General features: G+C 40.7%; 2 protein-coding genes across 2 annotated transcripts; both read right to left on the bottom strand.

Moving 5' to 3' along the window:
• Window positions 1-2,982: 2,982 nt before the first annotated feature.
• fgf23 (fibroblast growth factor 23) lies at window positions 2,983-4,622 on the bottom strand. Its single transcript, XM_054624976.1, has 3 exons — window positions 4,388-4,622; window positions 4,190-4,293; window positions 2,983-3,456 (listed from the first exon to the last, which is right to left on the bottom strand). The coding sequence occupies exons 1-3, from the start codon at window positions 4,620-4,622 to the stop codon at window positions 2,992-2,994; spliced, it is 804 nt and encodes a 267-aa protein (XP_054480951.1). The 3' UTR covers window positions 2,983-2,991.
• Window positions 4,623-9,277: 4,655 nt separating this feature from the next.
• LOC129112718 (fibroblast growth factor 6-like) lies at window positions 9,278-12,731 on the bottom strand. The gene is made up of 3 exons (XM_054624929.1): window positions 12,389-12,731; window positions 11,749-11,852; window positions 9,278-9,454 (listed from the first exon to the last, which is right to left on the bottom strand). The coding sequence occupies exons 1-3, from the start codon at window positions 12,729-12,731 to the stop codon at window positions 9,278-9,280; spliced, it is 624 nt and encodes a 207-aa protein (XP_054480904.1).
• Between the last annotated feature and the right edge of the window lie 196 nt (window positions 12,732-12,927).

Genomic DNA, 12,927 nt, shown 5'->3' on the forward strand with positions numbered 1-12,927 from the left:
TTAAATGTAGTAGCCGGTAAAGGTGCTGCTAATTGTAATTACTTTAGAAACTGCTGACTGGCTTACAATTAAATAATATAAAATAATGTATTAGTAAGCAAAACTGTCAAATGTAGAAGTATAAAGTACCATAAACCGGAAATACTCGACTAAAGTAACTCAAAATTCTACTTCAGTACAGTGATTGAGGAAATGAACTTGGTTACATTCTAACACTTGTATTTATACATTATTTGGAGTGTTTGTGCATCTTTTTCATCACTACAAGCTGCATGCATGTCACACACATTGTGCTCATAGCCACATATTGATATACAAGTTAAATATATTGTTTGTATCTAGTAGTTTGGTAAAAACAACACAGGTACCCCCAATGTTAAATAATAGAGAGAAACAGTGGTGGAAAATAACCAAGTATATTCACTCAATTCATGTACTTTAGTACAACTTTGAGGTACTTTACTGAAGTATATCAATTATCTGCTCCCCCGCTACAATTCAGAAACACTTATTGTACTCCACTACATTTATTTGGCAGCTTTAGTTATTTGTTACTTTATGGATTCTGATTAATAATACATACTATAATAAACACATACAGTATACCAAATGTGGATGGATAAAAATAAGACTTTACAGTATTGCTACTTTTACTTGAGTAAACGAATGTGAGTACTTCTTCCACCACTAGGGAGACAAAAAGAGGCTTAGTGGCTCCCATCACATGTCTTTAACAACTGATAGAGATCAGTTTTCTTTCATCATGAATGACTGGAAAAAAGTTTGAGCACCCTAGGGCTCTTAACTAATGTCCCTACTGAACTGTGAAGAGCATGAACAGCTATTTAAGATGTGTAATCACTCTTAAAGAGCTCGAATATCCTGAAGCTAGCTCGTAAAGTATCTCAAAACCTTGTTTTTTCATTGGGGGAAAGCTTTAACAGCTGAACATGAAGGAAAAGGTCCAAATGTTGGGATATATTAGCGTAGCTTAGCACAAAGACTGGAAACAAGGCTCTGCCTGAGTGCAACTAAATCCAGATACCAGCTCTTCTAAAGCAAACGGATGAACACATATATATTGTTGGTTTAGAATGTAACAAAACAAAGTGCAAAAATGTCAATTTTCACATTTTACGTTGGCTTGTTGAGTCACACTATTTCTTAACTTCCTGGAATCTCCTATTCCCCAAAATGACGAACACTTCCGTTAACGGGTCAAAGGTTAATGGGTGGCAAATATACCAGCTGGTTTGGGTAAAAATGGCACCAAGTGTATTTTTAGAGTGAAGTGACTCATGTACCTGTTTGCTAATTGAGCGGATGACGTGTGAAAGTGCAGGATAGTCAGCTAATGAGTGGAACTGCTGAGTAACCGGGTCAATGCTAAGCCTGCCTACTCATTCATGACAGCACATCAACACCAAAGCTAAAAAAAAAATCACAGCTGTATAAATTTGCATACATTTCACACAGAACTACAGAGGTTTCCTTTATAGTTTATTTGGTCCCAAACACTCCACAACTCCAACTCGTACATTCAAAGACAAACCATGTTTTCTAATATATACATTTTAGCTGTAAAGCGTTCTTATAAATACCATAAATAACAATAAAGGAATGGACTTAAATAAATAAATACTCTTTGGGAATGTTTTTTTTGTTTGCTGGTGGTGCCCAGCACCTGTACAAATCACATAGCAAGAGTTCAGATTTGATACCAGGATTGCTGTAAAAGGTTGTTGACCCTGTAGTTGTCTTCATTCAAGTCATGAATTAGGCTAAATTGTACAAATACAAATACAGATAGATTAACACACAAATACCGTGCTTGTAGTATTCTGTAGTTTTGAAAGGGTTTTTGGAATTGCTGTTTTAGGTACAAAACAAAAAAACAAATCTTCTATATCCAACACAGTAAACGTAGGGCTTTAAAACATAGGCAAAGCTTAGCCTTAACTCTACTAAATGCAACTCTTAAAAAGATAAATGTATAGGTTTTTGTTTAAAATCATGCCTGCCTAGTTTCACATCAGTAGACAGGGGCCTTCAGCCCTCCAGAGGTAGGCTTCTGTCTTGAGATAACATCTATGTCACTTTGAAATGTGGGTTTCTCAGACCAGCTGTTAAAACCTTAATGAGAAGAGGAAAAAACCTAAATGGAAACATACACATGCTGACTTGTCCATGTGATGGGATTATTAGTTTCTAATGCTATGTTTGCATTTGCTAATCAATTGGATCCTCACTAAAATGATTCATGTTGTTCTTCAGGGAAGCCAAACTGTGTTTATGAATAATTCAATATTCTTTTACTGCCATTTCTCATCCAAGCAATAGCTCAGTGTGAGCAAGTGCCAACTAACTGTAATGGGTGGGAAATAGATTTGGAGCACTCAGCCGGGCACAAAACCAAGATTTTCTTTTTCATGAATCAGTTTCTGAGGAAAAACAGTCAGATGGAACGTGAAACAAAATGTTTTGAATTCCTATATGCTTCATTTATCACCAAACCTGCTTAGGAACGTACAAAAATACTTAATTATCAATGAGATGAATCCAGGTAAAACATGCATCCCTTTTCGGATTTAACGTATTAAATCTGCAGTGATCTCAAATAATTGCTTTTCAACACAAATTGTGCAAAAGGGGCTGCAATCAAGTCTAATTTCTTGGTGAATGAATGAATGAATGAATGAATGAAAATACATTATTTAACCCAGCCACTTAAAGAAGTCTCAAATCAGTTTTTCCCCTCATATGATCAACAACACAAATTGTGCAAAAGGGGGCTGCAGTTCATGTCTAATTTCTTGGTGAATGAATGAATGAATGAATGAATGAATGAATGAATGAAAATACATTATTTAACCCAGCCACTTAAAGAAGTCTCAAATCACTTTTTTCCCCTCATATGATCACAAACTAAAAAAAAAAGGTTAAACTCACTTATAGAAAAGTAAATATATCCCAATCAGTGAGCTCTTAAACTCAGCCCATGGTGCCGGTGCTCCGGGGGCTGGCCGGGTTGGATGAGTGCACATTCCACGGGTCGTGGTTGGACGGAGCCAGCGGCGTCTCCCGGGACACGTTGCGCCCGTCGTCCCCGGCCTCCACCTCCACCTCCACCTCCACCTCCACCTCCAGATCGGCGTCGTCCTCCGGCACCGCCTTGGAGTCGGAGCCCTCCTCGGTCTGGCCGAAGTAGACGCTGTGCGGGTCGGACGGATCCACCACCTGGTTCCTCTTCTCCCGGTGCAGCAGGAGGCGCTCCAGCGGCACCGTGTTCTTCTTGGGCAGGAAGAGGGAGGTCTGCGGGAGGTTGTGGCCGGCGGAGAACACCTGCCGGGAGCCCTCCAGGTTGAACAGGATGCCGGTCCGGCTGGAGTAGTACACGTCCCGGTTGTTCTCCAGAAGTCTGTGGTTGAACAGGCAGTCGTCCCTGAGGCAGATGGGCTGAGAGGCGGAAGGAGAGAGGGAGACATTTAAACTACAGTGGAGGAAAATCACATTTTTTTAAACAAGAGGCAAGATAAAACGGTGTATCATCTACAAATAGACAAACTCACTGAATGCCAGACGTAACTAGATAGTCTTATCCATATTATCCAATGCAATTATTTTGAAAAAAGCACCAGATTATTGCTCATAAAATTGGTAAAAATCATCAGAGTTGAGATAAAGTCCTTTTATGTATAGTTCAAATCAGTATCCTTATTCTGTCTTGGTTCTGTATTATATTTAATGTTGTTTTAAGGAACTATTAGTCTATTAACAAACTTTGCACTTTGTTCCCTTGATATCAAGGCAATCATAGAAGCAAATCTAATGAATGAATCCACGTGTAAACAGCCTATAGTTGCAGTAAACTTTGTGCGTAAAAGGATATAAAGCGGTGTTAAAAGCTGAGCGTAAAACCCCATACTGGTGCCAACTATGAGACGTTCAGGGGATAGAAGTCGCTCGAAGTAGCAATTAGTCAACCAGAGTGATTACAAATAATCAAATGAACTCATTCTTTAATTGAGCTACGTTTGTGCGTAAAAGGATGACTCCTTACATGTTAAAACCGATGCGTAAAACTTTAGTTCCAAGATGGATAAACCCCCAAAATCAATCTTAAGTAGAGAGAATCGATTTAAGTGAAAGCAAGTAGAAAACCAATCTAACAGAGTGAGCATTGGCTTACCGAGCTGAACGGGTTTCCCTCCAGATCCAAACACAAGTAGCGGCTACTTTTGACGCCGAGAATGGCGATGCGCTCCCTCGTTTCAGCTCTCAGTAAAAGCACACCTGCAGGGAAGGAAAGGTAATAAGCATTGGAGGGTTAAAGATACAACTTCTTATTTCCACATTGCAAAAAAAATAAAAAAAAAAATAAACTTACTATATGAACTCCTGACTGTGGTTCTGCGCACAGTGCCATCTAATCTGATCTCCAAGTAGAAGTTGTTGAGGTCTGTGGATGTCTGCAGGTGGACGTATCTCCTCGGGTTCCCCCAGTTGGATCCAACCAGCGGAGACGGGTTAGGGGCCGTTTCCCCGAAAGGAAAGCCCTGGAGCAGGGCGAGTAAGAGCGCCAGCACAGTGTCCCTCATCCTCAGGCTCCTGTCCACGTCCATCCTGGAGCAAACAACAAAACGGTGCTTTCCGCTGCGAGAGCTGCTGGTAGTTTTTCAGATGCTCTGCTGTCCCAAAGTTTGGAGACAGTTCCTATTTAAAGCCCCCCGAGGGCCACTCCTGCTCACATCCTTTGCGTAAAAAAAAAAGAAAAAAAAGAAAAAGAAACTCGCCCCCAAAGCTGATGTGCGGGTTTGTGCAGCGGAAGGGCCACTTCCACCTCTGTCTGTTTATCCCGATCCTCTTGGTCAGACTGGACTCTTATTTTTGGTGGCACTTTTTTTTTTTGAGTCATCCACCTTAAACATTATTCTAAGACTATTTCTTAATGGTCCAAAGTATTTGTTTGTACTGGCAACATTGTGCAATGGGCAATATGAAGAAAGAATGAATAAGGACAACACAAAGAAAGGAGATAGATGCAGAATCATTTTAAATGATGTCAATAAAATATACTTTTAGTAAGTTGTGTTTTAGTTAGATTCGCGGAAACACTCCAGAATTCTCGATGAAGGAATCAATCAGTGATTAGTTAAGCGTCCTGTTCAATGTTTTACAGTTTTCTTCAGTAGACTGGACGTTCAGTCAAAGTTTGAAGTTACTTCAGTTTGCTGCTTTTACGCACCTGCCCAACTTAACATTTTCACCATTTCACCAGCAGAGGGAGCCACTCTCTTACTTAGACTAGTTTCACTAGGAAGCCACATATAACTGTCTGAACTATTTTTGGATGCTGGAGTTTCAGCATGGGACACTTTAAACTATATTTCTTTAAACAGCTTGTCTTAAAAATACATTGGATTTTTTGTCTAGGGAATTAAACCCACAACCCACTTCCAAATTTAGACAAGAGATCATCTTCAAGTTTAATTCGCACACAAACACCATAAACCAAAGTAACTGATTTTGCATGACTTTCAGTACTACATTTAAGTAAAACATTTTTCATTTTATGCTACTTTATACTTCAATTCTACAATTCAGAGACAAATATTGCATGTTTTACAACATTACATTTATCTGATACCTGGTTACTTATCAGACTAATAAAACAATATGTAATCAACAAATAATTGTGATGTATTATTATGGAAACAAATAAGACTTTATTGATCCCATGGTGAAAAAAACACCCGGCAGTACATATAGTAAAAAATCTGTTTCTATATTTTTTATGCTAATACTTAAGACACTTTTTAAAGCAGGACTTTTACTTGTAACACAGTATTCATACACTGTAGTATTGCTACTTTTACTGATAAACAACACATTCACATCAGAGATCAGCTGATCCGACAGAGAGAACAACAACACTTTACCAGCAACCGGTTAAAAAAAAAACTTTTATTGTTATCTCAGGAATACAGTGGACTGCTGTGCACAGCACATACGTACAAAAATAAAAGGAAAAACTTTAATATCCTTACTTAGCATTGTCTGTTTTTCAGAAACAAATAACTGGAGTTTGTTTCGTCTTAATTTACAGTCATCAGCAAACCAAAACTAAGGCAGAGGGTGAGGTATATGAGAACAGAGATGAGAGGAATAGAGCGGAGACCCACTCCCTTTTTAAAGAAGGAGTTTAAAAAAACAAACACATGAAGCACACACCCCTGATTAAGCTTCGGGGCTCACACATGCTAGTACATTAAACATTATTCAAAAAAGAAATTCCTCCCCTTGAAATATATCAAATTTGATCTATAATGAGCTGTGGAAAGAAAAAAAGAAAGACGACAAGAAATCTGGATAACATCTTTTGGTCAAAGCTGAAGGGTGAGCTTTTTTGTTTCAGACACAGACTTTCACTCTTTTTAGGGATCCAGCTCTATTTCTTGACATAAAAATGTGAGAAATCTTTTTACTTTAGTTTATAATCAAGTAAGGTGCTTCCTGCTACAGACATCAGACATCTTTGATTGTGAGGTTGGCAAGAGAAGTGCTCATTGCTGTGCATGCGCAAAGTTCACTTCCACAGCTTCCTCAGCTAAAAAAAAATGCTGAAACAAGCACGTTTTGTTTTTTTCTGTCGACTACTACAGCTCAAAAAAAATGATGCCTATTTACTCCCAACAGGAAATCAGTGTGTTTCATGCAGCCTCATCCACAGCAGCCACAATTAGTTTTTTTAAGCTCCCGATAAAATGTGCATTTTGCACACAAAAAAACCCACGTCAGAACAAAAAGATCTGTTAGAAAAATACTGTTATGAATCCATCTGTGCTTCATAGACAGTTGAGCAGCAGGTGATACTGGTGACGAGAGGTGTTTGGGGTCGGGGCGGGGCCCAGCAGCAGCAGAGGGCACGTCCTGCAGCAGGAGAGGTGAGGCCCTGCGTGACTCTGCTCTTTGCCGGCTCCTCACAGACTGCATTAACTCTGCAGATGTCCCCTCCACAGAAACTTTACCAACACAAGTACTTAGAAATGGGAGGGGACAGTGTGTGGTGGAGCTGCATTTTAAAGAGGCGGGGCTCTATAAATTCAGAAAGGGAAGTGGAGTTGTTTGGCAAAATATTGCAGATTGTGACGCAGAGAGCTATATATGGATTTTAAGTTGGAGAGCAACTCTCGAGCCATCGGTTCAATGAATTATATTCTGTTTAAGCATAAAATTAAGTGTTTCCTGCGTGAAAGAGCTATTTTCGCATTCCCATTTCATGGAAACAGTACGACCCATATAGCCGACCACCCCGGCCACTGGGGTTGGGGCCAAGGCTGGTCCGTGACTCTGACCTTGAACTAAAAAAGGCTGAAAGGAGAGGAGGAAGCTCCTGGGTTACAGCTGGAATCCCAAGGTCCCCTGCCTGCCTGCAGCGGGTGAGGGGGTAAGGGACGAGCAGAGGTGGGTGGCGATGGGGTGACAGAGCTCAATGGGGGGGGGGGGGGCACTCAGGTATGTGGAAGGCTGCCTGTCATCCTGGCAGATCCACATTCCTACAGGGGGGTTTGACGAACAACAAAGACAGCAGGGCGGCTTCCTCGCATTCGTCTCTCCTGGATTTAAATAGTCCGGCTTCCTCTCTAAACACAAGAACGGAGGAAGGCAGCGAGATTCAGGTTTTGTAGTTAAACCACGCGGGTAGATGCACGCTGTAAGATTCTCAAACTGAGTGCAGCAAGAAAAAATCGTTGAATATGTAACAAGATATTAAGAATATATTGATCCAAATTATAGTACTGAGTGTATGAAGCATGGTTCATCTTCAGCTTTGTAAACAAACTGCCACTATGCATTCCGATTCTTAAATGATACGACCTTCGATGCCAAAGTTTTACCCCTCAAATTGATAAAATCATCCTAAAAACCAACAGAAAATGGCTACATTTTCTATAGAGTGCGTCTAGTCCATAAACTGCACTGTCCTTTAGTCCTTCGGGCGAAACATGATTGGCTGATCCATAATGGCATTTAAAACTCTCTGCCTCCAGCTTTCCAACACCTCGCTGCCACTGCAGTGCTGCTGCAGAGCACACAGGCGCACCTACTCCACCAAACACACAAAGATCAATTAAAAGGGACAAACGTGGGAACGACTCGTACCGAAACATTCAGGCACCATCATCGACGGCTAAATGTGCAACCTGAACTCTTTTTACCTCGTTGAGGCGACTGCGACAAAAGCAGCGTTAAAAAAAGCTCCTGAATTTCTTCTTTTACATTTGCAACTATTTACAATCGTTTTTCCTTGGTTTCATGGACACTAGACATCGTTTTTCAACAGCAGCAAAAGCTTTGCGATTCAAAAAAACAGCAACCTGTTTCACTGTTGGAGCTCTGTCCAAGACAATGTGTAGGTACATTTTCTACTGTGCGCTCAGTCGATTCTTGTGCAAGCGAGGTCCAAAAAAAATGTCCTCCATGCTCAGATAGATCAGTGTTCCACCCTGTTTATTAGCTGGCGATGCCACACAGTCAAACTTATGGCCTCGTTCCACCTTCCATGGCTGACCCCTCTCTGGTCTCAACCACAGATTGTATATTACTTAATCGATCTAATTACAGAAAAGAAAATAAACCAGAGAAAGTCAACCCCCCCCCCCCCCCCCACCCTTTAGAGGCCCTCTCCGGAGTGTCAGCCCTATTTCTGACTCCAGCAGGTGTCTCTTACATGCAAGTTTTAAGGGGGCCACAAGTGGGAACACCAAGGCACCTTTAATTTTTCGTGCAGCAAAGGTAGTGCATTTAAGTTTCCCCCACTGCAGGACATTGATAATCGAGCAGGGAGCCATCAAGCGCTCAAAAGGTTTGAAAGAAATCAAAAACTTTGCGGATAATTGAGCAGAAGTCCATGCATCCCTTTAATCTAGTAGAGTGGTTCTTTGAGGTAATAAAAAGTATTCATTTCACTCTTTAAAAGCACAGGATATAGCTCATCATCCATCTCAAAAAAGGAAGTGACACGTAGTTCAGTTACAGCAAGCACCAAGGTAAAGTGAGACAGGCAAAGGCTTCAACTCTCCCCGTCCATAAAAACAACAAGCAGCACAGTACATATACAAAGATAACTATCCAAATATACATATATATATAAACAGAATAAATATTTGTGTTTTCTTTCGCAGTCCATCGGTGTGTGTATATCGTTACGATGCATTTCTATATTACCTGGAAGAACATCCACATGTGCAAATTACTGAGTTATTGCCAGTTTCTCTCATAGCCGCGGGAGGAAATGTGTGACGGTCATGGCGGTGGTGGCCTTGTTGCCTCTCTTTGCGCGGCCATGCTTGCTGAGGGCGATGTAGAAGCCCTTGTAAACAAAAGACTCATAGGCGTTGTAGTTGTTGGGCAGCAAAGTCTCCTTGAACTTGCACTCGTCCACGAAGACTCTCTGAAAAATGGCAGAGAGAGAGAGAGAGAGAGAGAGAGAGAGAGGTCAATAAATCAGGATGAACATCACGCCGTATGCCGGGTTTCAACGTGACCTTCTCTTCTGCGAACAGCCTGCCTAGAAAGCAGGAAACCAGAGGAGGAGGCATGTTGTCGCTAAAGATCCCAAGCCTTCCTGCTTTTACTCTCATATCTCATAAACTAATTCCAGGTAGGCTCACTAGAGAACTATCGGAAAAGTTTGAATTTAAAGGAGAACTGCAACCTACTAAGCGACAATCAAATGCTACAGCATTAGAAGACAGGGACACATTATAGAATATAAGTTAACACATTGTAATCCAAAAAATGTGTATTTCTAACCACATTTGGACAATTCTTAATGCAAGTTTTAATACCAACTTCAAAACAATAATTTATATAGCTCAAAGTAAGACATTGAATGTCTACAAACCGCTTTTTTGTTTAACAAAAGAAGCTCAACTTATCAAATGTTAAATATTGAAACACAACAACTTAAACACACTTAAACAACCAAAATAAAAAAGCCTAAAACTGGCAAAATGATCATTTAATCAGACACAGTCTTCACAAAGAGTAAAAAAAAAGGCTAGATTTTGGTTCAATCAATACTCAATGGAACCAAAATGGTATTGATGTTTGATGACCAGACTTTCATAAAGTTCTTGGATCTTTATTGTAAAATTAGATTCCATAATTCACAAGAATATCATGATTTATTTTAATTTCCCACTCTAAGAGCAACACGTTGTAAACACCGGCTCATTACATATCAACAGCAAAGTTACTAACTGTTAAATACTACATAAAGTACTGTACACACTGTATTTAAGGTGTTTTACGGTAAAAAATGTATTGATTTTTGAACATGTATGAAAAGACCCAATGCATGATTTGATGTTGTTTACTCCTAAATATGCATATACTTCATATTTGTGAATATCAGATTACAACCATTGCCTTTTTGTTATCAAAGTTAAGTTAAACAGTTTGTCCTGCTGTCGGTTTTAATCATGAAATGTTGACTTATTGTTTGACTATTGGCAGATTAGTGTTAACTGTTGGGTCAAGTATAATCCGCTTTGCTGAACATGTTGATGAATAGACTAAATATATTTTCAGAAATGTACAGATTCTGGCACTCACGTAATGTACTTAAGCAGCATTTTAAATGTACTTTACTTCATTATCTCCAGTTTGCGATACTATATATTAAGTTCCACTTCATCTCAAGAGGGAAATATTCCATAACATTTATCTGATTTTACATGAATACACGATTAGTTTTTAAAATAGGATGCATTCAAAATCAAACTAAACAAATGTGTTAAAATTAATAAAAATTGCATTCATATAATATATTTTAATATACACTAACCTGGGCCACTCTACTGCGCTACTTTTCATATTATTAATCACAATTTATTCATGATACTCCTGTAGTTTTACTGAAGTGCAGTGTTGAGTGCTGGACCTTTACTTGTAATTGCGTACTTCTATATTGTGGTATTGTTACTTTTACTCAAAGGTGTAAAGTAAGTAAGAACAGTACTTAGGTCCAATTTTAGGTACTTTACTTGAGTTTTTTCAATTTCTGCTACTTTATACGTCTACTCCTCTAGAATTCAGAGGCAAATATTTTATGTCTTACTCCATTACATTTATTTTAAAGAGAGAGTTATGTTGCACCTTGAGATGAATAATACAAAAAGTAATGAACAAATCAATTATGATGTATTATTGTAAGTTAATATAAGACTTAAATGTTCCTCAGGGGGTCTATTCACAAGCTACCCAGCAGTATATATATAAGTGGCCATTCTGCACAATGAGTACTTTTGTTACTATTTTGATGCTAACACATTTGTAATTCTACTAAAGTAAACATTTGAATGCATGACCTTTTTCTTGTAACAAAATATTTTCACACTGTAGTATTATTAAATAAAATATTTGAGTCCCGACCCCCCCCCCCCCCCCCCCTCCCCCCGATCCCCCCACTGACAGATTCTGACACAGGAACCCTCCTATCATCAGAGCATATTAATAACACAACGGTGCTCATAAAACCCACGGATGCAGCAGCTCCATGAACTCATCTTACACTGAGCAGGATGCGTGTGTGTGTGTGTGTGTGTGTGTGTGTGTGTGTGTGTGTGTGTGTGTGTGTGTGTGTGTGTGTGTGTGTGTGTGTGTGTGTGTGTGTGTGTGTGTGTGTGTGTGTGTGTGTGTGTGTGTGTGTGTGTGTGTGGAGAGAGTTGCGCACAAACGTACCGTTCCGTATAACCTTCCCCTGCTGTTCATTGCGACAAACAGCTCACTCCTCACCCCGAACATGCTGATCACTCCTCGGTCCACGGTGGAGATCTCTATTAGACCTAAAGGAAACATAATGTTGGGGGTGTGGGGGGTATGGGGGGGGGGAGAAGCAAAGACAGTGTCACACTGCGACTAAGGGACAAACTCGAGTAAACTGGCCTATGCAGCAGCGATGGGTGTAACCTTGCAGGTGCATTGCGACTGGATGATGCTCCCTCGGCTCAATTAAGCCCCCCTTTGGAGCAGTCACCTACTTGCAGTTAAACAGATTATGATGAGTGTAGTTTACAGCGTGCTGAGTGGGCTCCGCCTGCGTGTCATGCTGCAGCGGGACGCAGGGGTAAAAATAAGTTGGCGTCTAAACTGGGTCCAAGCATTCATGTCATGTTTTTGGCTCGGGAGGATATTTCTCTCTGCACGGATGGAGGGCTCTGCGCACTGTTTTTGCTTTCGGAAACTTTCCAACCATGCAGACATCTCTTATTAAATACCATGCAATGAAAACTCTTCTTTTTTTTTTTTTGCGCATATTACGCACACTCTTTTTTTTTTTTTTTTTTTTCTGCTCCAGTGCTTTTGCCGGATGCAAACTCACTGTATTGGTTCTCACTGTGTGTACCGCTTATCCTGCCATCCGGGAGCACCTGCAGGTGAAACCCAATGCCCACGTTGCAGTACAGTCGCCGCACTCTTTTGATGCCCTGCAAATAGTCACTCTCCCAGTTCAGCTCCGATTTCCCCCCAGTTATGCCCAGATAGGAGCGGGAGAAGAGTGTCTCCCACTTCTTCTCCAATAAAGTCGCGTTAGTCCTGCTCGGAATCGGATAAGATGAAGCGATCCCCCAGAGAGAAGTCCACAGTACAAGAACTGCTGGCAGCGTCCAGTGCGTCCTGGCCCCGCTGGACATGCTGGAGAGGCACCTTTGCGCAATGGCCATCCGGCTTACCTTCGGGGCAAGTGGTCAAAGTTACCTGCCCTATAAATGCAACTCTTCTTATGTTTTGTCCTTTGGCATGGTGGTGGTAAAGGCTCGTTTTGGGATCAAGGCGGATCAGGGCCCCATAGCCCGAGATGTGAGCAGGAGGAGAGGGACGGAGCGCGTGGGAGCTTGAATTGGTGCCGCTGGCGATGAT

This window comes from Anoplopoma fimbria, chromosome 23 (genome assembly GCF_027596085.1).
Source record: "Anoplopoma fimbria isolate UVic2021 breed Golden Eagle Sablefish chromosome 23, Afim_UVic_2022, whole genome shotgun sequence".
Classification (NCBI taxonomy): Eukaryota; Metazoa; Chordata; class Actinopteri; order Perciformes; family Anoplopomatidae; genus Anoplopoma; species Anoplopoma fimbria.

Coding starts and splice junctions, on each gene's coding strand:
- fgf23 (XM_054624976.1), bottom strand. CDS start 4,622: ATGGACGTGGACAGGAGCCTGAGGATGAGGGACACTGTGCTGGCGCTC. Junction 4,294..4,387: donor CACAGTCAGGAGTTCATATA/GTAAGTTTATTT, acceptor CCTTCCCTGCAG/GTGTGCTTTTACTGAGAGCT. Junction 3,457..4,189: donor AGGGAAACCCGTTCAGCTCG/GTAAGCCAATGC, acceptor TCCGCCTCTCAG/CCCATCTGCCTCAGGGACGA.
- LOC129112718 (XM_054624929.1), bottom strand. CDS start 12,731: ATGGCCATTGCGCAAAGGTGCCTCTCCAGCATGTCCAGCGGGGCCAGG. Junction 11,853..12,388: donor ACACAGTGAGAACCAATACA/GTGAGTTTGCAT, acceptor TGTTTCCTTTAG/GTCTAATAGAGATCTCCACC. Junction 9,455..11,748: donor GGGGAAGGTTATACGGAACG/GTACGTTTGTGC, acceptor GCCATTTTTCAG/AGAGTCTTCGTGGACGAGTG.